Raw genomic sequence first — 27,607 nt, forward strand, 5'->3', positions numbered from 1 at the left:
CCAAGGGGTTAAATATTATTAGAAAACCTAAAACTTGGGAAAATAGCTTTTTTGATGAACAGAGTAATTTCAAAATTGGGTGCCTGTGTTGGGCACCTAAGTGTGAAACTTTATTTTATTTTTCAGTTGTGCTCAGTTTCCTGGAGCTCCGGTGTGCTCATGTCTTGGGCTCCCACATTGGAGAGAACTGGCCTTTTTTTCTGTAATTATACAGAGTCCTTAAGTGAAGTAATCTTTTAAAATGGCTCTGGCGAGAGGTTACCACTGATTGATTGTTCCCTTCTGATTATGATTGATTTGCAGTGAAGCAACAATTATATGTTAATGTTTTCTTGGAGAGGAAAAGAAGCACATGTGTTAGACTTTGGAATTTGTCTCCAGATGCTGCACCTAGACATGTTTTGTGCCCACATATCACAGACTGAAACAGCATCAGCAAAACTTTCAAAATAAATGGTGGTGCTCCTCTGCTGTGAAAAGTGGAAGTGCTTTCAGAATGGATCTTGTGATTTGGAATTATTACGTGTTTTGGATGTGACTGTCATCTGACATTTAAACAGCCCACTGAAAACAACTCGCACCAAGTAAAAACAGTTCAGAATCTGATTCACAGCATTTTAATTGCTCTAGAAAGGAGCATCATTCTTGGTGAATTGCTTTAATTTGGGTTTTGGTGTTTGCACATAGCCAGCCTAAAAATCTCCTGTGGAGTCTGTTGAATAGAGTGCTATTCCTGACTTTCCCTAGCAGGCCAGATGGTATTCAATTATTCCCTTTTTGTCTGTGGATGACAACATTTCATTGATTCACAAACCAATTCCACATCAGATTCCAGTTCTTTCTGTCTGTATGGGCATGCAATTTCCCATTTACTGAAATGAGTTACGGGTGTCCAGAATCCCTAGAATTTTCCTCAGGTTTGTTGTCTTCTGGGGCTGCAGAGTGTTTTAGCAGTGTCAGTCATTGTCATCCATTACAACTGACGTGTCTGAAAATAGATTAATTTTACGTATTTAGATGTAAACTAAATGTGTAAACACAAGATAGTGGCTCACAAATACAGACTAATTTATAAACATGAAACCTCTATTCAATAGGATTTCTGTGCAAAAACATGTAAAGTTCCAAATCTAAGGAGCTTCACTGCAGGCTGTGATGCTGATGGTGTTCTTAGGCTGTCTGAAGAGTATTTGCTAAAACATTTGCTGATTTAAGAGAAATAAAGAATCCCACTTGTAAAAACTTACCTTTTGTACTTATTTAAACAAATAGGATTTTTGTTACTCCGAAGCTGTTCTTACGTGATGCTGTGTAGTAATCTAGATTTTAGTGATGCTCTTGATTGTTTTTCCTGTGGCTAACTGTGGTTCACAATCACTCATTTCCATCAGAGGCTTGTCTGCTGGGTTTGTTACCGTTTTCACCACTTGCCACATCAGCCTCCAGGGCTGAGAAAAATTTTTTTTTTAATTTCTTGGAAGAGTTATATAACTGCAATAAAAATCTAATTTAATGAGGGGCTGGTGTGATACACAACAGCTCTTTTGGTGATTGTTGTGCAGCCCCTTTGACACACGTTTGAATAGGGTTTCTTTAGTCTTTAATGCTGAGAGTCATCTTCAGGTTCATGTCCCTCTCGAAGTATCTATTCTCTGTCTCCAGTTTTTGCCATCTTCTGTATGGCAGTTGAAACCAAGTCTGATTGAAACACAGTTCTTATCACAGTTTTCTAAAATTCTGATATTCTGTTCTCAGAACAGAAGATTAAGATACATACAGTTTTTTCAAAGCTTCTGTGTTTTGTGATAAACATACCTAGAACTGTTCTGCTTCCACGTGGTTGAAAGACTGTTATCCAAATGCCTTTAAAACATAAATTGTTCCATTGCTTTTAAGAATTTGTGAGTTAATGTGAGCGTTTTGTATGCACTGATGTCTGAACCATGGGCCACTTTCACGTTACATTAAGTTGCTTGAAAAGGTGCCCCGAGTAGTTTTGCTTTGAGAAACACTGCCACAACATCACCGTACTCTAATTTGGCCTTAGCGTGGCCTTTCTCTCCTCAAGTCATTTTTTGCATCTAATTTCCATAGCAAAACAACAGAATGTACCAAACTATTTGTGGGCTAGTCAGATGGTAATAGAGAATTCTTGTTGCATGGCCTACAAAATTAGTGTGCCCTGGTGAGTATAAAGAGATCTGCCCTTTTGGTATTTGCAAACCATCATGCCATTCTGCAGTGTTTGCCAGCCTGATAGGTGTATTGATATGATTACGGTCCTCATAACTTAAAGGAATACATTGAGGTGATTTTCCAGCTATGACTGAATCTGTTACTTGCTTTTCATTTCCTTCAAAGATTTTATTAATAGGGCCATGCTTTTTTTGATGGTGTTAGAAGTGTATTGTTTATTTCATTAGTGATTGCTTGGATTTCTAAAATACACCAAAGTTTTAGATATTCACTCAAAAGAAGGGATGCGTGCCTCCAGCGCATTAATAACCCTTGTAACCCAATAGTAGTAACAAGTAATATTAATCAGAACTAATGAACTGAAACATGCTTGGTTTATAATTCAATCTAGATAATTTCATCTTTCAAAATGTGCTATTAAACAAAATGAAAATACTGTGAAACTTCACTGTAGCAGGTGCAGTGAAGAGTAAGGGAGAAAAGGAAAATCTGGAGCTGGATGCAGGTCTGCAGCTTGTTTACTGTGAATCAAGAGTGGTTTTGCTGTAAAACAAAGCCAAACCCCCACAAACATGAATGCTTGCGTGTTTAAGTGTGCTGAGGGGATTATGTCTGTCTGCTAATTTTGATGTTTTTCAGAGTGATATCAAACAGGTAATTTGAGTAGAGCCACAAGCTAGTCTAATGTTTTTATTCTCCTTTTTCCTTAAAGCTCAAGCTATAAAAGCAAAAGGTCCAGTGTCTATCCCATACCCGCTTTTCCAGTCACATGTGGAAGACTTATATGTGGAAGGGCTCCCAGAAGGAATTCCCTTCAGGCGACCATCCACGTATGGCATTCCCCGTCTTGAGAGGATACTTCTAGCAAAGGAGCGGATCCGATTTGTGATTAAAAAGTGAGGAATTTTGCATTTTTGTCCCTATATTACTCATTGTTTTCTGCTGGCTCCACTCTGCTTCATTTTCTCTTCAAGAACTTCCCTAACTGATTTCTACTGATATATTCTTTTGAGGTACTGATGAGTAATTTTTAGTTCATATTCACTCTGATAAATTCAGATCACCGGAGCACCACAGATCTGGACAGATCTCTGCAGTCTTAGGGACTTCCTGTCACGGGCAGATCTCTTTGTACTATTTTAATCTCTGTGACTGTAATACATGTCGAAAGCCATTTTCTTGGGGATATTGTATGCTATCGGAGGCCAAAATAGCTACTAGTTCCTGTGATTTAGTTGGATGCTGTCCTTGGTGTGTCTGGAGGTAGATCTGGTAGTGTCTATGAAGGGAGACCTTAGATGTACCTAGGAAGTGCTTGAGGGCTCACTTGCCTGCTGTAACTAGCCTGGCAGGGTATCATCTGCCTTTAAAGTGAGGACATGAGATTCACGAGATTTCTGGGCTCCACTCTTTCTCTTTCTCCTTTCTTACCTTGGTGTCTTTCCTAGAAGAACCCTGACATTACCTTCTGCAAAGGCAGGTGGGGTTGGATGGGAGTCTGCACCGAGCCTGAACTCGGGAGATGCAGGGAGTGTCCTGAGTATGCCAAGTGCTGGATCTCAGAGCTGCAGAGTACTTCGGGATCCAGCACTGCGGTGCAGCTGGGCAGGCTGATATGCAGCTTTGGTAGTGGGGGGATATTTACCTTTTATAGTTTGGTGCTTCACTTCAGACAGATGTGATGTTTCACACCAGACATGGGCATTTACAGTTGAAGCTGAGTGAAGCTTCTGTGAGTAACAGCTGACGTTTTACTATTGTTTAGTGGCTGCGTTTAGTATGGATGCTAGTTTCTCAAATTTGAGAGGTGTTTGTTCAGTTTCTGTCATCCTAATGCTTGCAGATAACCAGAAAAGAGGAAAAAGGTAGATCTCCTTGTCTCACTTAAATCAGACACTATGATTTCAATATTTTTGCAATCCTGGTACCTACTTTTGTCAAATTTTCTTAGTTGTTAACAGTAATTAATTTAGGCTGTTCATCGGTTTGTAATGTGTGGTAACTAGAGCAGATCAAAAATCAGTTCAGCTCTGTCAGAAATGTCAGTAGTTTTATATTTGTTGTTGTTCTAATATGGATAAAACTAGATGTATTTGGGAAAGAGAAATGTCTGCTTTGAGATTTTAATTTTTAAATGTTAAATTTTTGATTTGGATCTTTGTTTCTGATGAAGCTCACCTTAGACCTCAGAGATAGTTTTGATGTAATCTGATGTTATCATGAAATGTTGTGACTCAAGTGGATCTGGGTATCGGCCATGACAAATGTTTTTGTCAGTAGGTTTCAAATCAGCTCTTACAATAATTTTATGTTGATTGGATTTTGGTGTTGAGGATCATGATGTCCCCTGTTTGGGTTTTGGGTTTTTTTCTGATCCTTCAGTGGTAACTTGAGACTGTAACTGTAGGCTGTAACTTCTGGTTTATCAAAGTGTATCTCACTGTTGAAGCACGTATCTACAATCTTTTAGGCATGAACTTCTGAATTCGACACGAGAAGATGTACCATTGGATAAACCAGTTGCAGGAGGTAGGTCTTCAAATGTGTGAATTGTACAAGTACAGTCTGATTTCCTGTTTGTCTGTCTTAGTGGTGGTTACCATTTGCTTTCACTAATAACACATTGCAAATAATTCCCCTTGTTTTGAATTTTCTTTAGCTATAAAGTGACAGCAGTTTCCCACTGGCTATCCAAGCCAGTGTTACTAACACTCTTATCAACTGATTTGATTCATCTGGCCAGAAGGAAAAATGGTGAGCTAAGTGTTAGTCTGTTGAGATACAGAGAAAAGGCAGCAGTTTCCAAATAGTTTACTGGATAAGGAACTGTCTGTATCATGGAATAATTGCTTATACATGGTATTCGCCAAAATTAGATTAACTAAAACGCAGTAATGAACAGAGTGGTTACAGTGACATTTATTATTGTAAGATTGGGCTTGCTCAGATGAGGGACTCCCACTTTCACATCGTAGGACAAAGACAATGCACTCTGACCACTTTTGCCGTCAGGAATACTTTCGAGCAGATGCGTGCTCTTACACGTTTTGTCTCCATTGAGCACCCGTCCACAGGTAACAAAAACGACCACGTAAAAACAAGACTACAAGAAGAGACTTTTGTTACAATTGCACTGGTGAACTTTCTGTCCCCAAGTTGGGAGAAAAAAGTTTAGTATGGAAAAAAAGATCGGGTTTTTAAAGAACTGCGCCTTTGCGCGGCCACTAGTTGGCAAATTACTTTCTTGGACTTGTTTTTCTCTTCAGTTGTATTCTACTGTCTCTTGGGCTTCAGGGCATTTTTTAAATTGTCCAATTAAGCCAAGTGCTGAAAGCTTGCATGCCTGAACCAATAGTAGCTACAAATTTGTCCTAACGCTAAAATGCTAACTGTCAACCTCAGCCTGGTTGAACTGTGAATTTTTAGGAATACCAGAGAGATTCTCAGTTCAGAGAGGGACACAAGCATACTAATGGTAGTATCTGCACTACTGCAGCACCATTATGTTGTGTTGTATAGTCATGGTCTTCTGTTGTAAAAAGTATATCAAAGGCTGTCTGTGAAGTGAACATTATGGATCTAAATTAAGCAAAGTAATTATGTCATAAGGATGTCACTTTAACATGTGTTTAGGAATTAAACTTTTCCTGCGGTATAAGTTAACCTAGTGTCTTGAGTCTTAATAACCTATTGTTCCTTCAAGCACCAAATTTGACTGCAAAAATAGTAGGTAGGCTAATGACTGAATCTTAAACTTAACTGTACTCTTATGTGGGTTTCTAAATTAGTCCTTTTCTCTGTTGTTTTTGTCATGATTAACATGGTTACACTGATTATGAAGACAAAGCAGGTACATTATGTATCCTGTAAAACCCCTGTAGCTAAGAAAACTAGTGGTAACCCATTTTTATGGCACAGTGTTATGAACAGTGACTTTATGTTGCTTGTCTTTGCTAACTTGTAATGATGAGTGACCTCTGCGTTATTTCTGAGAGAAGAGAATGTCTGGGAAAGCTGTTGGTAACATCTCGGGGAACACAGCTCAGAAGACAGCAGCTGTCTGAGCCTCCTTTCCATCAGTTTTCTTTTCTCCCTGTTTGGATTCCCTCTTTCCCAGTAGCTCACAGTCTCCTCTGCTGCTCCATGTGTCTGCTGCCGTCTCAGGAGAGAGCGCGATGTAGTGCCAGCCCCTGCTCTCAGCTCCTTGTGGCTCTGTGTCCAAGGGGCTCCATAGCCCTGCTAGCTTGTGTCCCCGGCAGGAGAGGAGTGGGATAAGCACAGAAGTTGTATTTTGACTGGCAGAAGAAAGGTGATTTGCATTTGCATTCCTGTAGGAAGTAAGCTGGTCAGGAAGGTTTAATGAAATGGCCTCAGCTCTGAAGCCCTGAGAAGGCTGATACTGGCTGCAAGACAAACCAGTCAGGCAGCGATGGTTTGGCTCAGGAAATGGCTGGAGAAGTGTGAGCAGGTTCCTGTGAAGATGGCCCAACCCAGGGCAGTGCTGTTATGGAGCAGAAGTTGTTGTTTGTGCATGCTGACTAAACCCACAGCGTGACAGCTGTCCCATATCTTGTTCAAGACTGATGAGCTTCCACTTGTTGGTTACAAAGACATATTCAGAAGAAAAACGTGATTTGTGTATGTGCTTTGATCCCTGTCACCTGACACTGAGGGAACAGACAGGTTCTTTTAGGGATCCTTGGCAGAATGATGATGGCACTAAATAGTAGTTAAATTAAAGCTTTATTTTTTAACAGGATATTATAATTAGCATAGCATAGAATTTGTGATTTGAATGGTACAGGAGATTTCTACAAGGAAAATCATTGTAGCATAATTTGTAAGTAGCATAATACAGAATTTACAGTACAACTTAACCTGTGGTTTCTGATCATCTAGACCCTCTGCAGATTGGGTCAGATCTTAATACCTAGCTTGCTGTATCAATATAACAATCATAATCTAGACTCAAAAATTATACAAAAGAAGAGTCGCTCACTGAATCGTCAGAGGAAGCAGAGGGTGGTGGAGGTGTCCCTAGCCACTGGGAGGGTGATGGGTCTCACTGTCCAGCAGCAGCTCCAGTTCATAGAATCATAGAATGATTTTGTGTTGGAAGGGACCTTTAAAAGTCATTTAAAGTTCCCCTCTTAGGACTTGTAACTGCTTGATTTTTATGGACAGCCCTCAGTGTGCTGTTACACTTCCCTGTTCCGTGCCAGGGACATCACTGCCACTGGGCTGGCTGGGTGCCTGGGACCTTGAAGGCTGGTGAGGAAGGGAGGAATCAGCCTGGCACCCAGGAACCTTGAGGCCAGTAGGAGGGGGAAGAAGAAATCTGTTTCGTTCATCTGCTTGGTTCACAGGACTTTCTGGGCCTGAGAATGAAGGGAAAAGGAACAAATATGTGACCTGCTCGGGCGCAGAGAATGGCTGCTTGCCTTACAAAATGGCATGGGTTATGCTGACCACATTAACAGGGGGGGGGACGGTCACAATCACAAATGACACACACACACGTGACAAAACAGAAACAAAAGCTGTTAACCATTCCTGCTACCAGATATGGCAGCACTAACGTCATCGTTGTGCTCTGTTGTTCTGCCGGGGGAGCAGAACTCAAACACATGGCTGTCTTCAGGTGCAAAGCCTTGTCTCATGAACTCCGAAGTTGTGTGTGTTTGAGCCGATAAGCAAAGATGCTCAAGTGATAAAATGGTGAAAAAACTGTATTTAGTCTTGGTTTATTGACCAGGATATGCTAATCTACATAGCTGCCACATGTTGGGTTCGGTGTCTAAATTATGACTTAACTCATGATTTGGGTAGCATCAAGCAAACATTTTGGAGAGCTGGAACTAAGTTGCTTGTCATCTCAGGAAGAATGATAAAATCTCTAGAATCGTTTGATGTGGTTATTAATCACCATTTTAAAAGCATTGTCTGCTAACAGTGGGAGAAAGGGATGCTGGAAGTTATATATATATAAAAAATATGTAGCAAGGAGCTAACTGCTATGTGCACCCATTGTAAAAGCTTGCTTTGAGGTTGTCAGTGCTTAGTGAAAATTCCTTGAAAGCAAGTTTTTGTCCTATATGCATACTGAATTCTGCACTGAATGTCAAGATAATTTTTTAGAAAATGGAACCGCCCAAAAAACTAGTCACATCTCCAAACAGAATCTACAGATTGGAGGTGAATGATGAAAGCTTTGCTGTTCTTCATGCAATACACTGTGTGTATCTTGTAGCAAGAGCAATTCACTGGTTCAGTGGACTTTTGTACAGTTTTAATATTCTGTCATTTTAGAAATAATTCATTTTCCTAATTCCAACCTGAATCAATACTACTTCTGCATAGTATTTTCTGGGTTACCTGAATGCGTTCTATAAAATGAGCGACTGAAAATATAATATCCAAAATAATTAGGGAATGGTGTTTTTGTTCTGTGCCACTCTCAAATACAGTGAAAGAAGAGTGGTATGCGAGAATCACCAAACTGAGAAAGATGGTAGATCAGCTCTTCTGTAAAAAATTTGGTGAGTACAGGATTTTATTTTAATTATTTTATTTTTATTTTTATTTTATTTTATTATTTTTTATTATTATTTTATTATTTTTTATTTTATTTTTATTTTATATTTTAATTTTTATTATTTATTTATTTTATTTTTAAATTTATGGCTTTATATTTCTTGATGGTTGCTTTCATTATTTCCTTTGAATGTCTACATGAATTAGACCTTTGATCAGTTTTTTTTCAAATATTATTTAAAATCCTTGCAGTTGAGTGAAAAAGAATGTATTACTCTGCTGGTTATACAAGAAGATAAATTCACAGTTAAAAAAAATTGCAAGTCTTGTATGTACAGCTCTTCTAATCTTTCTCAATTCCTTCCTATTTGGGTTTTTTTTTTTCCTTTGATGGTGAATAAAACAACAGTTTACTTATGTATATCCATTGCAGTGTCATTAAAATTAGTATTAGAACGTTTCTGGGTGAATTTTTATGTTCTCCAATATAAAAAAAAGAGTCAACTTACAAGAACTAGAATAAAATGTTGCATGATGCTCTATAATAGATTTAAACCTTTGGATAAAACCAAATATTTATGGTTTTGCTGTGCTGAGACTTGGACTCTGGGTTTAGGTATCCTGCATTGTCCCAGGTTCTAAGGTCAGAATTGCAACAGCCTGAAGAACTGGTAGCTTAGCTGGCTTTTAGTAAAGGTTGATGGCCAGGCTGTCCAGTTACGGGATGTATTTTGTTCTAACAGCCGAGGCCTTGGGGAGCACTGAGCCTAAAGCTGTTCCATACCAGAAATTTGAGGCTCATCCTACTGACCTCTACGTTGAAGGGCTGCCGGAGAACATCCCCTTTAGGAGTCCCTCCTGGTATGGAATCCCTCGCCTTGAAAAAATAATTCAAGTGGGCAACAGAATAAAATTTGTGATCAAAAGGTAAGTGTTTCTTGTAATGCCTAAACTTTTTTTTTTTTTTTCTTTTAAGAAAGAGGCCAAACAAACGCCCTCTTTGTAATCAGGCACTTTACTTCATGGCTTAATGAAACCTTTGGTCTCTAGTTACCAAGTAGGCAGATTAAATATTCTGCATTATAAAGTGGGTATTTGCAATCCAGACAAGTCTTCCAAAATATGTTGTAGCATGTTCACAAGTGTGAAATACATGATAGAAAAATCCAAACTTTTCAATTCATATCCTACTAAGTAGTAGTATTTGATTGACATCAAGAATGGGCAGATTATTTGTTTTCTGATTGCAGGCCAGAGCTGCTAACTCTGACTTCACCTGAAGTTATTCAACCCAGGACGAACACCTCAGGTAAGATGAGAGCTGTCTCCAAGTGGGAGTGGAAGGGTTTGGTGGGGAAGCACGTTTGGATCAATGCAACATTTTTCAAGAAGCCACCCTTCGGTGTTGAGCGTGCTGACATGCTGTTCCTGAGGTCTGAAAAGAGTAAATTGGTCATTATGTCCGTGGATGGCTTTCTGGATCCTGGTACAGTCCAGCTGTCTTTGGCTAAGTAGAACGGATCACCTTCACAGCCCGGGAGAAGTGGAGTTACTATCCTGGCCTGATTCAAAGCTCTGGAGCTCCTTCGCATTTCACAGCTGACTCTGGGCTTTTTTGAGGCCTCTGTTGGTAAGGAATTGTAATGGCTTCTTCAAAGCATGAAGTGCCTTTAACACAGGAGGAGAATCAGATTGGTTTTTATTTCTGGGTGCTCTCAGTTGGAGTGTATCGATACTTTTTGCTACAGAAGTCTACAGTCTAGATCTTGTTAGGTTTTTCTAGCAGTACGAGTCTGCTTGTAGTAATAACACAAACCAAGATCCAAAGCTTCCTAGGTTTTTCCCACACACATTTCACTGGATAAACAAACCTCAGCTTTAGGAAATAATTGTGTAGAGCTCTCTGCAGGGGGAAAAATAAAAGGAAAGAAATATGATTTAATAATTGTGTAATCAGTAATTGACTAACATCATCACCACGTATTGTGGATTTTGACTGGATTTTAGGAAGAGGCTCATATTCACCAGGAGGGTAGCTCAGGAGAAAAGACTGTGTTCACTGTGGAGCAGAAGGAAAAGGCAGCTTCATTTTTTGTTTGGTTTTGTTTTGTTTTGTTGCCAAAGCTGATTGTTGTCAGATTTGACGATGTAACTGACAATTTGATGATGAAGTAATAACGGCAGGTGCCAACGATAGCAGTAAAAAACTAGCTAATCAAATCATCTTTCTGAAAGAACTGACATGCAGTGGTCATGATTCCTCAAACTCAGACTGTTTGACCGTTTCAGAATAACATTTCTTTTTTGTACTAGTTATTTCACTGTATTTTTCACTAGCTTATAGGTGAGTCTGGTATTACTGGTGCCCACAAAGCTTACCAGGGCCCAGGGTTTGATGTCAAACTGGCAAACACAGCAAATATTCTCCTGGACTCAGAGCCTGGTGAAAACCATTTTCCCAAGCAAAGGCCAAGGATCTTCTTACTGCAGATGTAAACTTTACGTTGCTGAAGAATATTAGACATTTTTTAAAGCAAAATATTATTCTACTGCACAGTACTAACCTTGTGCCCTCAACAGATAGTCTGTGAATTAGTGAGTCTAATTCCTTTGCCAGTAAGACTACAACATGTGAATGAGTATAATAAACACATGTGCAAGGGTTAAATACCTGTGAAATCTATCAAATAAGTAGGCTGATTGCAAAATATAAAAAGCTAGAAATAAAGAAGGTCAGGTAATTTGTTAGTCAAAAATATGATTCGGAAACAAAAAATTTCTGTATACCTTTCTTCATGCAGGCTTTCCACAACCCTGAATGGTTTTAGCTTAGTAGCAGTTAATTGTTATTTGTGGGTTATGATGAAAAGTAATGAATTATGATGCCGTTTGTTCGAAAAGAAGTGCTTTTTATTGCTACTACTGTCCTTTGCTTTCTTCTCTACCTAAGCTACAAATTGTCTGCTCTGGCTAGCACTCCTATAATTGTCTTTTAATTACAATAGAGAACAGGACCAAAGATTATTTTTTTATATGCTAATCAAAATGTTTAGCAAAGCACCCTTTAAATCCTCATCTTCTTTTCTGAAGTGTGTTATTCTTATGCACTATGATTAATTAATTCCAACTCTATACAAGCCACTAGAATAATTCCTTCCTGCATCTGAAGGCTCTGAAGAACAAGTTCTCCCGCTTGGGCCAATGTTTGAAATTTGTAACGACATTTAAACAGATTTTCCATTATGTAGAGGGAATTATGTTGTCATTTAAGCTGCCATTAGTAGTCATGAGTCGTATTGTGTCCTTGTCTACTCAGATGTGATTGTGTTGGTAGTTTACAAGTTCTTGTGTTGAAAGAAACGTGTTTGAATGTCCCTTTTTATCTAGAACTGGGTAATACTCTGACATAGATCCATTTCTGGTTTTCAGGGAAAGAAGATTGGAACATCAGGATCACGAAACTAAGAAAGCAAGTAGAAGAGATATTTAATATGAAGTTTGGTAAGTTAAATGTTAAATGAACTGTTTTATAATGCTCCTGCATTTTAAAAATCATCTGTAAAAAGAGTTGTAAATTTTACTGTACTTAAACATCAGAAAGGTACTAGGACAGATACGGAAATCTTGACTCCTCTTACCTACTTTTTACTGACTTTTCACAATAACTGGGAGAAATGACTTTATAACAACATCCTAGGCCGTAGTTTATCCGGTTGTGTGACAGGAGCTAATAAGTGCACAAAAAGCTTTTGAATGAAAAAATTCTTAGAAGAAAATATTAGGCACTGCAGGCTTAGGTGCTCTCTGTAACAAGATGGACCAAGTAAGTCCCCATTGCAGTTATTCTACAGAAAATAATAGAAAATCTATTTAAATATTGGGTGGGGTTTTTATCTCTGAGTAGCAGAGCTTCTGTAAGCCAAGCTTCTTAAAATCAATTGAGATAAAATGCCACCCATTTGATTGTGTAAACTATCATTAAATCTTTTATTTTCAGCCCAAGCTCTGGGGCTTTCAGAGGCAGTGAAAGTTCCCTATCCTGTGTTTGAGTCGAACCCTGAGTACTTGTACGTCGAAGGCTTGCCAGAAGGAATCCCCTTCCGGAGTCCGACGTGGTTTGGAATTCCACGCCTTGAAAGAATTGTCCGTGGGAGTGGCAAAATCAAATTTGTTGTTAAAAAGTATGTTTGCAATTCAGTTATTTTTACTGCTGCTTTTGTAGTTATTTGATTTTCTTCCCAGCAACTTTAGGCTTTAAATGCTACCTCAATTCTGTTTCATGAAACAGAAGGAATGTTTTGCACGTACGTTGTATCTCATACAAGGATATACCTTCCTTATTAGATTGATACAGATGTGTAAATTGCGTGTTTCATGCATCGAGGATCTAGGAGAAAAAATGAGCTCATATGTGGAAGCTTTTTTCCTTCCTTTTCCTTCTTTTTCTTTATTTTTTTTGCTTGAAATAAACCCAGAAGAAAATGGCAGAGTAGAAAATGTAGCTTTATGTTTTCTAACTTTTTGTGGTTATAGTAGATGGAGAGTCACCCATGCTTCTGGCAGAATGTTGTTATAGAGAGCTGATGTTATGGAGATTGGAACCCAACTGAATTCCAATAACTTTGTAACATTTTGCTGTATTATTTTTCTTGTGTGGGTAATTGATTGGATTCTGTTCTGTTCAACTTTTAGGCCTGAGCTTGTCACTTCCTATTTGCCTCCAGGACTGGCTAGTAAAATAAACACTAAAGGTAAACAATTAAGTATTATTTGCTGCCATCAATTAATAAATACTTTCTGCTTCCTTAGCAAACTGTGAGATCTTTGTGGTTGAAAAATACAGGTGTTGCAAACAAAAGGCATTATTTAAGATGATCTAGCATTATTGCCTCTAAATCTGCTTTTATTTGGAAAAGGTACTCAAAACATAAATTTGTCTACTTTTTTTTTTTTTTTTTTACTTAAGACTGTTCCACTGGAGAAAATGGAATTAACCCGATTTCGACAACTTTTATTTTGCTATTAATGGCCTAAACCATAGTTAACTTACAGCTGTGAACTGAAGTAAATAACAATGAAGTTTTGTAAGAAAAGAATAAAAAAGTCTTTTAAGTTTGCCTGTAAAAAATTCAGATGTTAATAATTTTGTTATTTAGATAATAAAAAGTACCAAAGCTGTCCCTCACACTTAGAAACAATGAAGTCTTCTGTTCTGAGTTAGTGGAGTGAAAATTTAGGCGTGATAACCTGCCATTTTGAAGAGAACTAAATTTACTTTATAAGTCTGTGAGTGCCACGGTATTGTTCAGGTTTTACAATGCAGGCTGCACTTACTGCAGACTGAAGTGATTCTTCAGTCTGTTGGAATTTTCAGAATACAGCTGTTTTTTCATTAGCTGTGCAGGATACACATTAAAGAGGGTTTGTGCATTACACCTTGTATTACATTGACTTCCAGCAATGAGCCCAAAGAGTTCAAAAAGGTCACGAAGTCCTGCAGGCGATTCAAAGGTCCCAGAGATTGAAGTTACTGTTGAAGAAGGTATGGAAGAAATACTGTTCTTCTAACGCTCTTCTATTGTTCTAATGTTTTCTGTTCTCAGTTTTCATAGCCCGTAATTAATTTATACAGGCACCTCACGTAGCAAACTCAGTTTCATTTCAGGGCTTCAGATACGCTTTAATATAGAAACAATTTTATTTTTCATTTCTGAATGATACTGGGTTCTGTGCAGATGATAGCTGTGTAAAATGTTGGAGTTTGACAGCTTGCTTGAACCTTTTATTCCAAGCAGAGATGAGGGAACTGATGCAGGCCAGAGAAATGACAGTAGTGATCAGTAGTATCAAATGCTTAAATACAACCCTAGAAAAACTCTTTAAGGGTATTTTGATTCCACTCTTGATTCAGAAGTTTTCTCTAGTAATCTAGTAATTAGTGTGTTGTTCTTTTCCTACTATGGCTTGCTTCTGCTCTCTGCATGTGTATATCTAATGTCTTTTTACAGGTCCTAATAAACCACAAACAACAGATGTTCGAACTAATTCTCAAACCAATGGGTCCAATATGAGTTTCAAGCCGCGAGGAAGAGAGTTTTCTTTTGGTAAATGTTGTGGGAATCAGCAGACGTGTGTTCTGTTAATGTTGGTATTGAAAAATCTGGTGATAACGTATCAGAGATATTTTGAATTCATGTTTTATTCTACAGTTAGTGAATGACTGAAGTTCTTGCTTTCATGTACATTTAGTTTTTTATGATGTAGAATAATCTATATCAGAGAAATCCTGGATGACATATGGAGAATGCTGTACAAATGCAGTACAGGTCCATTAGATCTTATTAATTTGAGTTCAGAATCAGTCCCTTTAGACTTTTGCTACTCTGTTATTTCAGCGCTGCAGACCCTTGAAGGACTTGCCTGGTGCCCGGTACCACCGCAGTGCATAAGCCCAGCTGGGATCTTATCAAGCGCTGCACAGACTTGAAACGTTGAGCGTAACTGTGCAGAGGTACCCAAGTGGTGTGCAGGAGCTGGGAAGGATTGGAGCTAACATTAGTACACCATGCTGTATCGGAGCTGATTTTGTGGGATCGCCGTTATAGGCCTCTCCAGTTCTGGAAAATCAGCAGAGGACAAGCCGGACAGGACTGGAAGCAGTGTAGTAGTGTTCATCGGCTTTTTGGCCCTGGAGGACCAGACCGGTCTGTGCAGTGCTCTAGCACAGACATTGTTGTGTTCAAAGCAGAGTCAGTTCGCAGCCCAGATAAATTCCTTACATTAAGTGAGGTGAATGACTGTATTCAGAGGAACTGTAACCAGCTCCCAGGTTTCATGAAACCTTTTTTTTTCAGCATCCTTACATCTGGGTTTATTTGCTCATACTTATATAGGAGTTCTTTGTTGTTTGCTTTATTTTAATCATCCCCCATGCTTTCTTTTTAGCCATATGGTCACAAAACGTGAACCAAAGTAATTCTTTACTCCTACTGAGCCAGTTTAGAATGAATATAAGATACGGATTTGGTATGACTGCTCCTTTTGGCGTGGGCCGAATTCGTATTCGGTTGTGTGCGGTTTTCTTGGACTTGCTTGTTATTGTCAGACCTAGGCTTTTTTAAATAAAGTCTGTAACTTTTTTAAACTTTCAACTGAGTTTTTAGTTTTGTAGGCCAGCTACAGACCACTTACTGCAGCCACAAGTGAAACGGTTTGGGGATTGCTGCTGATGGCAGTCAGAATCACAGTGCCTAGCTAGGCGCACATCTAACCTTACCCTCTGCAGTTGAAACTGTGATAGAGTTTATCATTCTCAAGAGGGAGGCATGTGTTTCAGGGCTGTGTCACTGAACATGTGAAGAACTTGCTGCCCCTACTTTGGGTGCTGGTTCAGATGAGTAAATTTTATGCTGCCTGATGCTATAAATTTGGATCATTTGTGGATTAATTTTAATTGCCTTTGCTTTATCTAGTAGCAGTATCTTCCAAAGCTTTAGGAAAATGAGGGTTGATGTGGATGTAAGTTTAGACTGCAGCAAAGTGTTTCAGTGCCATTTGCAGAATGAAAGCAGTTTTGTGTATTTTACTGTCACAGTGAATTGGTTATCAAGCATAATAATTTATTAAACATTTATTGAAATATTCTTCAGGGTCTGATTCATTGGGTGAGTGTTGATTTAATTCTTCCAATTTCTTCCTGGCAGAGGCGTGGAATGCCAAAATTACTGACTTAAAGCAGAAAGTTGAAAATCTTTTTAATGAAAAATGTGGTAAGTTTATTGATTCTTTTTTGCTGAGATGTCTTTCTTATGAACATGCAGTTAGATGTACGAGAGATGTGTTCACGTGTTTGGTCCAAAGGTCCTGCAGCCCTTGTGTACCCTAGGCAGTTTCTCATTTGAGTTTATTCTCATGAAGGTTCCTTGCAGTTCTGTGTCACGTTTCCACTAGTTGTTTTATTTGGGTTTGGAAATGGAGAAGTTGTGGTTGGATTATTACTACTTTAATGACACAGAGACATAGTGACTTCACATCCTGGCACATCTTTTCGAGCTTTCTTCACTCTGCTTATGAATGAGACTTCGTACCAGCCTGTGCATGACTTGGTACGTTATGGACGGTATCTGGAGAGACAGGCTCCATCGTATCCCAGCGCTGCTTCTAGTGCAGGCAGTTAGGAAGCTAATGAGTTTTGGGAGTAATGACTTCTCATTACTCTTCTGAGTGTGGTTTTTGGAACAAGAGCACTAATCTCACCTGCCCTTTGGTGCTATTCTCTAGAAGAGACAGGCACGGAGTGCATTGCCTGTAACGAAGTGAAGTACCACTGGCATAGTCTTGTATGCAGACCAAGGCTGTGGCATGAGCTGGCTGCAAATTGCTAATTTTCAGCTGCAAATTACGATCACATTTACTGCAACAGAGTGAGTTCTGTTTGAGGCTGTTGTCATTTTTCTTCCTGCCTACTCACAGCTGTCTCCAAAAAAGGCAAAGCCTTCTGGTTCCACCCAATCTTATGTGCCAGCTACTGAATACTGTCTATACCTGAGGTTTTAGATACACATCAGTTATCTAGCTGGTAGCTTATTTGCCCTGTTGCATTTCAGGGGAAGCCCTGGGACTGACTGAACCAGTGAAGGTGCCGTTTGCATTGTTCGAATCCTTCCCAGAGGTTTTCTATGTGGAAGGACTACCAGAGGGGGTGCCATTCCGCCGACCTTCTACTTTCGGAATTCCAAGACTAGAGAAGATCCTGAGAAACAGATCTAAGATAAAATTCATTATTAAAAAGTAAGACTGTCGTATGTCTTTGATAATCTATTCTATGAGACTTGAAATGTAGACCAAAAAATGGAATTGTGTTGCTGAGTTGCTAAATTACTCTGTAAAATACATACTGGAATGTTTTTAGTAAATGAGGAAATCGTCAGAAGGCTCTGGTGGAGGTGGAGCGAGATACAGTAATCTCTTGGTTCTGAAAGACACTCACAGCCTGTTTTGGGAGGAAGAGCCAGTCCAGATGTCTTAGCCTGTTTCAGTTATCACGTCACTGGCTTAGTTCCTGCTGCGTGGAGCACTTATGGGTTATTCATAAAGCTTGCTGGCAGGGTACTGAGAGCTGAGAAGTGGAGATTCATATATTGGGGATTGTAATAATTTAGTTTTCTTGCCTAGAATAGGTTTAGATACCCATGTGCCAGTGTAGAAACAGTGGCAAGAGAAGTTGTGGAGCCTCTCAGCCGTTGCGTTCTTGGCTGTCTGGCTGAAAGGATATCACTTAGTTCCTGTGTTTGATAAGTTAATATTGGAAAATTGCATTTTCTTCAATGTTTGTTAATATAATTTTATTATTATACATGAAATGTTCGATCTGTTTGCAGGCCTGAGATGTTTGAGGCAGCTGTTAAGGAAAGTTCTGCTAGAAGCCCCCAAAGTGAGTTTTGCAACTGCTTAATGTTCTAGATAACAGTCTCTTTCAAGGATTAAATACAATCAAGAGAGCTGCATGGTGTTAAATTCCTGAAAGATTCATTCTACATTGGGGTTGGTTGGTTTGTTTGCATGTTGTTTTTTAAGGTGGGAAAAGCACTGATCAGTTACGGGTGAAATACATCTTTATCAGGGGAGTATTAAGGGTTTTTTAAGTTATTCACAATAATTATGCCTCTAATATACTCTTCATTACCCTTTGTCAAAATGTAACAAGTAATGTGTGATTCACAGAAGTAATTTAACTGGAGGTAAGCTATTTGCCCCTAATACATAGGTTATCTAAATGACAAGTGCTCCACAGATAGTAATGCAGATAGCCAGTAGAAAATTGCGTCAAGCAGGTCATGGATTAAATGTTTTGAGTTATATTATTACCTGTTACTATGGGTTGGCAAAACTCTGCTGAGCTACTCAAACTATGCTAGTTTGTGCCGCTGGACTGTACGGCTCACAAATAGAACTGCAAGGGGTTTCTTTTGTGAATGCATAAGTGAACCCATGGATAGTAGCTGTTACTGAATTAACTGCAAGTGCTCTGATTTTTCTGTTACTAAAAATATCAAAATACATGCTCCACATACACTTTTTTTTTTTTTCCTTAATAATCTTTTTAGAAAACCAGCTAGGTAAAGATTAACATTATTTTTAATCTAGCTCTTTCTCATCTTAGGTCGGAATGACAGAGTAGTGTGTGCCTTCAGTAAGTGTGTCTCATTGGAAGCTGCTCCCATTTTGAAAATGGAACTGGGTCTACTTTGAAAACTTGGCAAATTTCTGTTATTCTGCAGTATTTTCTTTATATATGACAGTCAAGATTTTGGGCTCTCTACAAATGCTTTTAAAATTAATTCTCTCACTTTTAGGAAAAAATAACTTATCTAATATAGCCAATACAACAAGCACCACAACAAACACAGTGGTGAACACAGCTGCAGGTGTTGAAGATCTTAACATCATTCAAGTAACTATACCAGGTGTGTATACTGTCTGGCTTCACATCCTGCTTTTTGTGCTTATATTCTTCATGACATTTGTTTGGTCTGAAGATTTTTTCCTGAAGTCAAGCTGGATTACTGAAATACAGATACAATCGACAAAGAGCATAATTCAGCATTCTGGTTTTGCTGAGATGTTAAATAGTTTCTAACACACATGAATATCTTGATCCAGCCCCTAGTTAAGGAGTATCCACGTTTTTCCCTTTTTTCTCATGCAATAAATTAAATATTGATTTGCAATTTTCTTGGCTACTTCAGGAGATCAGTGCTCGGACTGAATTGAATAACCATGCAGACTGAATTGCTTTGTCTTAACACTGATTACTACTCTCTCAGGCATGTATTACATTCATTAGAAACCCTGAGGAGCATTGCATGCTGTGGTCATCTATTGAATGGTCGTTTTGCTTTTACCTTTCCCCACCATTATATGTACTATAAGAAAATAAAATATAATTTGTGGGTTTACATTAAGTTTACAAAATAATCTCTGATAGTAAATCTAATGTTGGTTATATAAATACTTTGAAGTTTCTCACGGATTTCTTAACAGCCATCTATTTTTGCATACTTCCACAATTCTGTGTTGCTGCTAGAACTAGGAACAAAGACCTGTTTTGAAGTGCTTGGGTATACCTGCTTTGAGTAAACATGCACTGATAAACAAGCTGCAGGGGGGGGGCAGGCGGGGGAATCCGCTTAATTCTAATGCTGTTCTAACATTTTTTTTCCAGATGATGAAAGTGAGCGGCTGTCAAAAGTAGAAAAGGCCAGACAATTGAGAGAGCAAGTAAATGATCTTTTTAGCCGAAAATTTGGTAATTGCTTTTACTCCCCATTTTTACATAGGTGTGAATGCAGTTCATGTTGTTCATATTGAAGTTACTGAATCATCGTAGTGGATGATCTGTATAATCACTAAAATGAACAAATTTGACTCTAAAAGAATCTTTTATAAGGGATGTAGGCTGTTTGGTGTTTTAAACAAAAAATCCTGAGAGTATTTGATTGCTTTGTATCCCCACCCCCCTGCCCCTTCCTGTTCCTTTCTCTGTAAACATTTATTTTGCTGGCAATCCACGATTCTTCTTAGGGCTTCATAATCCTGCCTTCTTAATACTTGGGACTAGAGTAATTTTAAAAATGCAACTTACCCTTTTTGCTGTGTACAGTTTTCTTTTTTTGACTTTGTAGTTGCATTGTACAGCAATAATGAGTTTCTTTATCTGTAATTCCTTCACTAGTGCTGTGTTGAATTGCTTTTCATGGCATTGCAGGAAACACTTTGGTTTTTCTTCATGTAGCCATTTCCTTAGATATCCTGTTCTATACCTTTTTGTAGTAAAACCAGAATCTGAGTTCTTTATATGGTGAGCTGTCAGAGTCGGACTTGTAACTACCACTATCACAGTAAAGTTCATGAGTGTAATCCAAAACATCTATTTCTAACGCTCTAATGGTTTCATTGTCAAGTGAATTTTCAATAGTTTCAGATCTGATAGAAAGCTTGGGTTTGCAATTTAGTTTCTTAATCATCTGAGGATTTTTTTTCTTCAATGTAATCATAAATATGTAGACTTGAAAGTAAACATGACCTCTCTCACTTAGGTGAAGCCATTGGTATGAATTTTCCTGTGAAAGTCCCATACCGAAAAATCACTATCAACCCTGGCTGTGTGGTGGTGGATGGGATGCCTCCTGGCGTGGCGTTTAAAGCTCCCAGTTATCTGGAAATCAGCTCGATGAGGAAGATTTTGGAATCAGCAGAGTTTATCAAATTTACTGTCATTCGGTATGTGGTTGCCATTGATTAGACTGTACCGATGTTGCAAGGACAGCTCTGTAGCTTGGATAAATTGGGGTTTGAAAGAACAGAAGTTGCAGTGCGTCTTTAAGTAGTGGAAGATGTTGGCTCTTTTGGTTAACAGTCTGATCAAATGAAGCCCACATGTTCATAGCATGAATGAAGATGGTCACTCTTTGCAGGACACGTCCGATTTAGTGTGACAAAGGGCATATTATTAATACTGGATATTGCAGCAAGATGTCTTTTGAATTGAAATCTATTCATATTATATGACAGAGTCCTGAAGTGTTGTGGGCCTTGCTTTCCCATTTATGAGATCAAGTTTTCAGACATGTCCAGAGCTTCTTGGCTCTGAACAGTAAATAGTATGTTTGTAGTAGTATTACTATTAATATTTTTTAAATATTTCAGTTGTGTTAAGAATCCTGAGTTAAGGTAAGCTCCATGATAAATGTTTGTTTTCCCTACAAAATGAGTTTATCTATGATATTTAAATATACAATATTGTCCATTTGCAATATAAGTGAATTTTATTTCTATGTGCATATTTTCATAGACGTATGTACACACACATATGTACTAAGTGTATTTGTATGCATGAAGCAGAACAGCTGAAACTTTGGAATCCTGCTAAGAAGGAGTTCAGGAATTGAAATTAAAAATGTTATCAGTCGATAAAACTTCTCAAATCGTAGACTGCTTCACGGGGGTCTAGAAGCTTCAGTTTAGAGAGAGAAATTTCTAAAATATATTATTACGAAGGGGTCTGAATTCTCAGCCCTTAATCGTGAAGTGTTCTGACTGCAAGGACTCTTGTTTGATATGTTTGTTGGATTGAGCTCTGAAGAAAAGATGACTTCCTTGTTAATTACTGGTGACCTAGGGAAGGATTTAGATCTTTCTATGTATGTTACTTTTCAAAAATGCTAGCGAAGAAACCATGGTGCCCCAGAGCTGCTGTGACAGTTCCTTCTGTTTTGTTTGACTTTCCGTTTATTTTTTTAGCATGAGCTCTGTTACAAAAGGTTAGGTGAGGTTGTCTTGGCAGGGAGACCCCATGCAGTATATTTTAGAATCAGTAATTTTTTAAACTTTTTTTTTCCCCAGACCATTTCCAGGACTTGTGATTAACAACCGTAAGTATTTGTGAGACACTGATGGCAAATGTAATTTTGTAACTTACCAAGATGTATTTTCTACGTTTTGGCTTAGTGGCAGAGGCTCCACAGTGGTTGCGTTCTATGTATAACTCTTGTCTCATTAAGGTTTCCTGACTAAACATGCATGTGGAATTAACTTGAGAGCAGTGTGATAAATTTACAGAACGGTATAAGATTAGCATTAACTTTGATGTGAAAATGCAAGATACTGATTTTGTATTTTTCAACTGCAGGGTCCCAAAGAGATTTAGGACCCTGACTGAGCAACAGACTTACATGAGAGTGCCTACATTTTAGGTTTGGATCCATTGCAGTAGCAGTCAATCAGCAAGAGCTTTCCAGTAGCTGCATAACTGTGTTCCAGTGAAAAATTCTGCATTCTGCTGAAACTATAACAGTTTAGAGAGGCAGAATGTAACTACCTGAAGTACCATGGCCAATTTGGCTGTGAAATTGCGTGGTGGAGAGAAAAAAGGTCTTTGTATTTTCAGTTGCCTAAAATAGTTCTTTAAAAGAAAAAAACAAACGGCAAAACACTGTCACTACGGTGTCCCTTGTGTCATGTTCTTTCTGAGCCACTATCACATTAGAAATTCAGAAGCCAAATAACGTGTCATTAATTTGGCCTTAGCCAGCCTGAGCCTTAGTGACCCAGAGTTCATACATTTTGCATCCAGCCACTGGTATATTCCAGCTAACATGCTGAGGTCTATGAACTGCCAAGTATGAAGTGTTCTCAGGAAGATATTATAGCTATAACTCACACTGACCTGCTCGCCAGTCCTAGGCACACCTCAGGTGCGAAAGAGATACCTCTGTAAGAGGGAGCCTTCTAGGCAGCTCGGTGTGTAATAGCATTTCCAGAGAATTAGAAAGGGAAGAATCTGTTAAACTGTTGTCTGTTCAGCATGACCGTCAGGCTGTGTTGGGGCTGATGCTAGCTGGTATGCCAAGAACAGCACAGATATCCAGTCATCTTCCATCACTGGAGGAGCAGATTGGTCATTGAACACGTAGGGTTTGTGCGTTATCCGTGTCCATTAATTATGATCAAAATGATTGATATTGATAGATACCAAGGTGAATGACTGAAAAGCTGTGAGCCTACTGCTTAATGATGCTTTGTTCTTCTGAAGAACATGTGGGAACTTAAAAGGAAATTTTTGGTGCTTGCAGGCAAGGTAGGGCAAGTATTTTGTGTTAGAAAAAATATTGAAGTGCAGCTCAATCACAAGTGTCGTAACCTATTCACGCGACAAGTTTCAGGATTTGCAGATTCAAGAAGTAAGATTGCCCTTGTGTTACATGTGGACCGTTTTCATTGTGAAGTTAAACAGTGATCATGTCTAATCTTAGAGCTGATGGAAAAAGCTGAAGCAGAAGCACCACCAACAGCACCAGCAGCAGCACCAGTACTACCAGGTGATGCAGAGCATGACATATGTCCTTGCACAAGGGGTAGGGTATGGAGTTCTTGGTCTTATTGGCAGATTATATTAGTAGTCATGTCCTGAGTACATGCTGCTCATGATGAGCCATTTTATTTTGACAGATGGTGTGCGACGGTGACTTTTATAGCAATCAAATATTAATAAACTAATAGAAAGAGCCATCACTTCCCTCAAGCTGTGTCATTGGTGTGTTCCTTGATTTGATTTTTGCAGATGAGTGAGCTGAAAAGAAGGTAGTAGGGGCAATACATAAAGCCAATTCAGTATCCGTTTATTGATGTCTGCTTAGCTCAAAGTATGTGTGTGTCTGCACCAGATAGATGGTCAGCCAAGTGAAGTTTGCCTGTGTAACATGTAAGAACCTAGAATGGGGTCTTGATGGAATTTCTGCCCACTGCACAGCTCTGTAACCCCTGCTAGACTGTGCCTAGACTGCCCACACATCGCTTGTCTTAGTCTGAATGGAGAACTTCACTTTATGCTATGAATAGCTGAAGTAAATGTAGTTGAGCAACTTCCTTGTGACCCAATATAGTTTCTAAATGTTCGGAGGTGTTTTAAAAATGTGTATCCCAAGTTGGTGTGGTGCAGGAAAGACTTTTGCAATTGACTGAATAAACTCTTACTCAAAGAAACTGGGAAACTGAGAAAACATTCCATGAACATTTTAAGAGTAAAGGACACTTGTGTGGTGGAAATAATTATAAAGGAAACTACTGGCTCCTCTGTTTCCATTTGGAGGTGGTGGGAGGGAGGAAGACAGCTGCTGATGGTCAGTGAACTTGTAGTCCATTGTCCTTAACTCACCCGTGGTGTTGAAAAGGTTAAGTGGCTTTCCTGGCACCTGTCTGTCTATAATCCGTCAGCACAGAAAAATCATTAGGGAATTAAAACATACTGTTTGCCCTCTATTCTGCACCTTCACACGCTCCCCGAAAATACACATACTTGTCATTGAAGACAATACTAACCAGAAGCGATGACTTTCTTTTTTTTAAATATTGTTTTATATTTAAGTGGATTGAGTAAAGCTGTTCCAAACTCGGTATATTCTGTGCAAGTGCATGTTATGTTCTGCTAGGACTTGGTGATGTGTCTGCTGCAGTGAACCGTACTCAAGAGAAAGTGTCTGGTAGTGTAACATAATAAATGTTTGGGTATTTTTTTACATTTTGCTGCAGACTCTATAGAAGTTACAGGCATTTATCTCAAAGATATTTGAGTCTGATCATAACAGCAAAAAAATGAGGCGCTTTTTTTCAGGGAAAACTTAATTTCCCTAATTTTTCTAAGATACTTATCTGATTCATATGGTTGAAACTATATTCATATTCATTTGACTATTTTTTTCATTTAAGAGCCAGCTGAACCAAGCCAAATAGAAGTATCTGTAGGAGGTAAGTGTTTGTCTTCAGTTATTATCAACAAATATTTTAAAGTAATTTTGAATAAAGTTGCATCTTTTTTTACAGGAGACAGGTCAATCAAAACAAAAAAAAGGGCTTTTATTGGTTCCCAGGGCATTTTTTCATCTGTATTAATATCATGCTGCATCATGTGAAACATACTCTGCAGCAAAAGTTATTATTCAAATAATTTTGCAAAGGAGTTTTATGAATTGTTGTTCTTCATTGGTGAGTCATGACTATATATAGGCTTTGAGTGATTGCTCATATCCTGAGTGATGCATCTAGTTATTCAATGCAGTAGTCTCCACAATTTATGCAAGTGAATGATTGCCATCATCAGGAAATTTGAATGCCATATTGGCCTTGAATATATTGTGTAGGGGAGGGGGAATATTGTTGTTCTTCCAGAACTTAAGCTCTGAAAAACATCCAACTTTCCTATTGTCCAAGAATATACTTGAGTAATATCTTTTTAGATGTGGATATATGTAAGACCAAAGAGGCTGTAGATCATCTGCCCACCCTGTGCTTTTACATATGGTCTTGGAGCACTAGGAATACTGAACTGACCTGAGAACTGGGGCGCTGGTGTCTGCTGGGTGCTCTGGTCCTGTCAATGCTGCGTTTGCTGTAGCCCCAGCTTGTCAGCATGACCCTGGACAGCCGTGGGTGCCTCTGGCGTGGCTGGCATGGGGGATGCGAGGGGCTGTGATGGTTTGATGGGGTGCTGCCTTCATGCCAGATAGTCCTGAGAGGGGCTCTGTGATGTAGCAGCTCGACAGCAACACAGCCAGCAGCACTGGGATGGAGGCTGTTGTGCATCAGCACTTGTCATCTTAAAACTCTCAGCTTGCGTTCATTCCCTAATCCTGCTTAGGTTCCCCCAAAAGAGAAAGCAGCAGATCTCAGCACTCCCATTCTGTATCCTTTTCCATGGAAATGCCCTTTTTAGTCTCCGTTGCTTCAGTTCCTCTGTCATGTCACTATAGATCAGTCCTCTCGCAGCAATCGAGACACAAAGAAGGCAAGCTTTAGTCACAGAAGAGCTGAGCTGCAGATTTTAAGCTCACAGTTATTGCAAGCTGGAACATCAGATGGCTTTGTAACGCTAAAACTATGTGGGATCACTGAAATTGTTAGATGATGGAGGAGAGAGACACTTGTTCCTGAATGTGGAGTAAATCTAGCTATGGGCCTTCAGAGTGGTGGTTTTGAAGCAATAGACAAGCGTGGTTTTGAATTTGTCATCCCAAACTGGATTCAGACCCAGTAACCAGAGGAATGGTCTTGACAAAAGGCATGCAATTGCTAAAGAACTCAAAATTGCTTCAGAACTAGGCTGGAAGGTATAAAATGACCATGTGGTGAGATGGCTTTGGCTTTGTAGTGATGAATTGCTCCAAACCTTCCAAACAACTTCAGTGAAAAACCAATTTTCTTACAGCATCATATTCTCTGCTTATAAAAGAACAAAATCAAGCTCCAGGTCATATAGGCAGTGCTATACAGGCACAAGATTTCTTTGATTTACCTCCAAGCATCCCTGTGAACAAGAAAAAGCAAGGATTTTGTAATTAAGTCTCCTGGAAATGAAAAAAAGATGTATCAAAAGATGATGAATGCTTTAGCCAACAAGATAAAATTTCTTCCTCTCTTTAAGCATATCATAATGCCTTCCTATGTGATACCGCATTGCAGAAGAAAAATTAGCTAGGGTCAAAATTTGGTTTGGACAGATTGAAATGCAATAATGCAGAAGTCTCTATCTAGTTGAGAAGAGAAGCAGTCCTACAGATGGAAAAGACATCTGAAAAATAGTCAGTGCTGTAAAAACAAGAGTTTGCACAGATAATGTTAATTTAATAAGTAACCGAGAAGGCATGACTTGAGCACAAGCAGGCTCAGATGTTGTTGCCTAGCTTTGGAAGATGGCATTTTAAATGTGAAACAGTGATCGTGCCTGATGTGTTTGAAGTCATGAGCTACAGACTCACCTGAGGTGTTTGAGAAGCTTCACCCAGCATCACATATCTGATGAGGTGGTTGAAGGAAGGAATTGTGCTGGGGATTGACAAAGAGGAGGGAGAAGGATGGAAGAGCAGGATGCAGACAAACAGTGATATTTCTGACATTTTCTTGCTGATCATATGTTGTTTGCTTTTTGGATTAAGTGCCTTTCTGGCCCAGTGAGTATTTCAGCTACATAAAAAGCATTTTTAAGTTTCATGTGCTTCTAATACCAATTTTTGTTTCTGCTCTTTAAAAACTAGAGTTCTCTTAAGATCCCAGGCTGCTTTACATTGAAGTGAAGGCGGTAATTTCCACAGAACCAGATTGTTGTGAATACTTTTTTATTTATCATTAATAGTTTAGAAAGACAAATTAATGCTTTTCATATTTTCATAATTTTTTATTTACTATGCACAACAGTAACAACAAAATTGGTTGGGAAGTTCCCTTTTTCCTTCATTCATTACTGCTTTTTCAACAGATATTACAGAAACAGAAGAAAATTCTCAAATAAAGCAAGAACCAGACCCAACGTGGTAGACCTCATCAA

At 38.8% G+C, this 27,607-nt stretch overlaps 1 protein-coding gene across 1 annotated transcript in view; it reads left to right on the forward strand.

Annotated features, from left to right (window-relative positions):
- Positions 1-27,607, forward strand: part of GTF2I (general transcription factor IIi) — a 62,262-nt gene extending 34,655 nt beyond the window's left edge. Inside the window, exons 14-34 of the mRNA XM_086475463.1 lie at positions 2,909-3,092; positions 4,667-4,725; positions 8,658-8,735; positions 9,474-9,657; positions 9,981-10,039; positions 11,900-11,944; positions 12,160-12,231; positions 12,728-12,911; positions 13,423-13,481; positions 14,189-14,272; positions 14,739-14,834; positions 16,434-16,499; positions 17,337-17,520; positions 18,111-18,163; positions 19,086-19,196; positions 19,955-20,038; positions 20,829-21,012; positions 22,135-22,163; positions 23,544-23,609; positions 24,997-25,035; positions 27,539-27,607. Coding sequence (XP_086331589.1) covers positions 2,909-3,092; positions 4,667-4,725; positions 8,658-8,735; positions 9,474-9,657; positions 9,981-10,039; positions 11,900-11,944; positions 12,160-12,231; positions 12,728-12,911; positions 13,423-13,481; positions 14,189-14,272; positions 14,739-14,834; positions 16,434-16,499; positions 17,337-17,520; positions 18,111-18,163; positions 19,086-19,196; positions 19,955-20,038; positions 20,829-21,012; positions 22,135-22,163; positions 23,544-23,609; positions 24,997-25,035; positions 27,539-27,597 — 1,979 coding nt within the window. The 3' untranslated portion in view covers positions 27,598-27,607. The remainder of the gene's footprint in view (positions 1-2,908; positions 3,093-4,666; positions 4,726-8,657; positions 8,736-9,473; positions 9,658-9,980; positions 10,040-11,899; positions 11,945-12,159; positions 12,232-12,727; positions 12,912-13,422; positions 13,482-14,188; positions 14,273-14,738; positions 14,835-16,433; positions 16,500-17,336; positions 17,521-18,110; positions 18,164-19,085; positions 19,197-19,954; positions 20,039-20,828; positions 21,013-22,134; positions 22,164-23,543; positions 23,610-24,996; positions 25,036-27,538) is intronic.

This window comes from Leptosomus discolor, chromosome 18 (assembly GCF_034619465.1).
Source record: "Leptosomus discolor isolate bLepDis1 chromosome 18, bLepDis1.hap2, whole genome shotgun sequence".
NCBI lineage: Eukaryota > Metazoa > Chordata > Aves > Leptosomiformes > Leptosomidae > Leptosomus > Leptosomus discolor.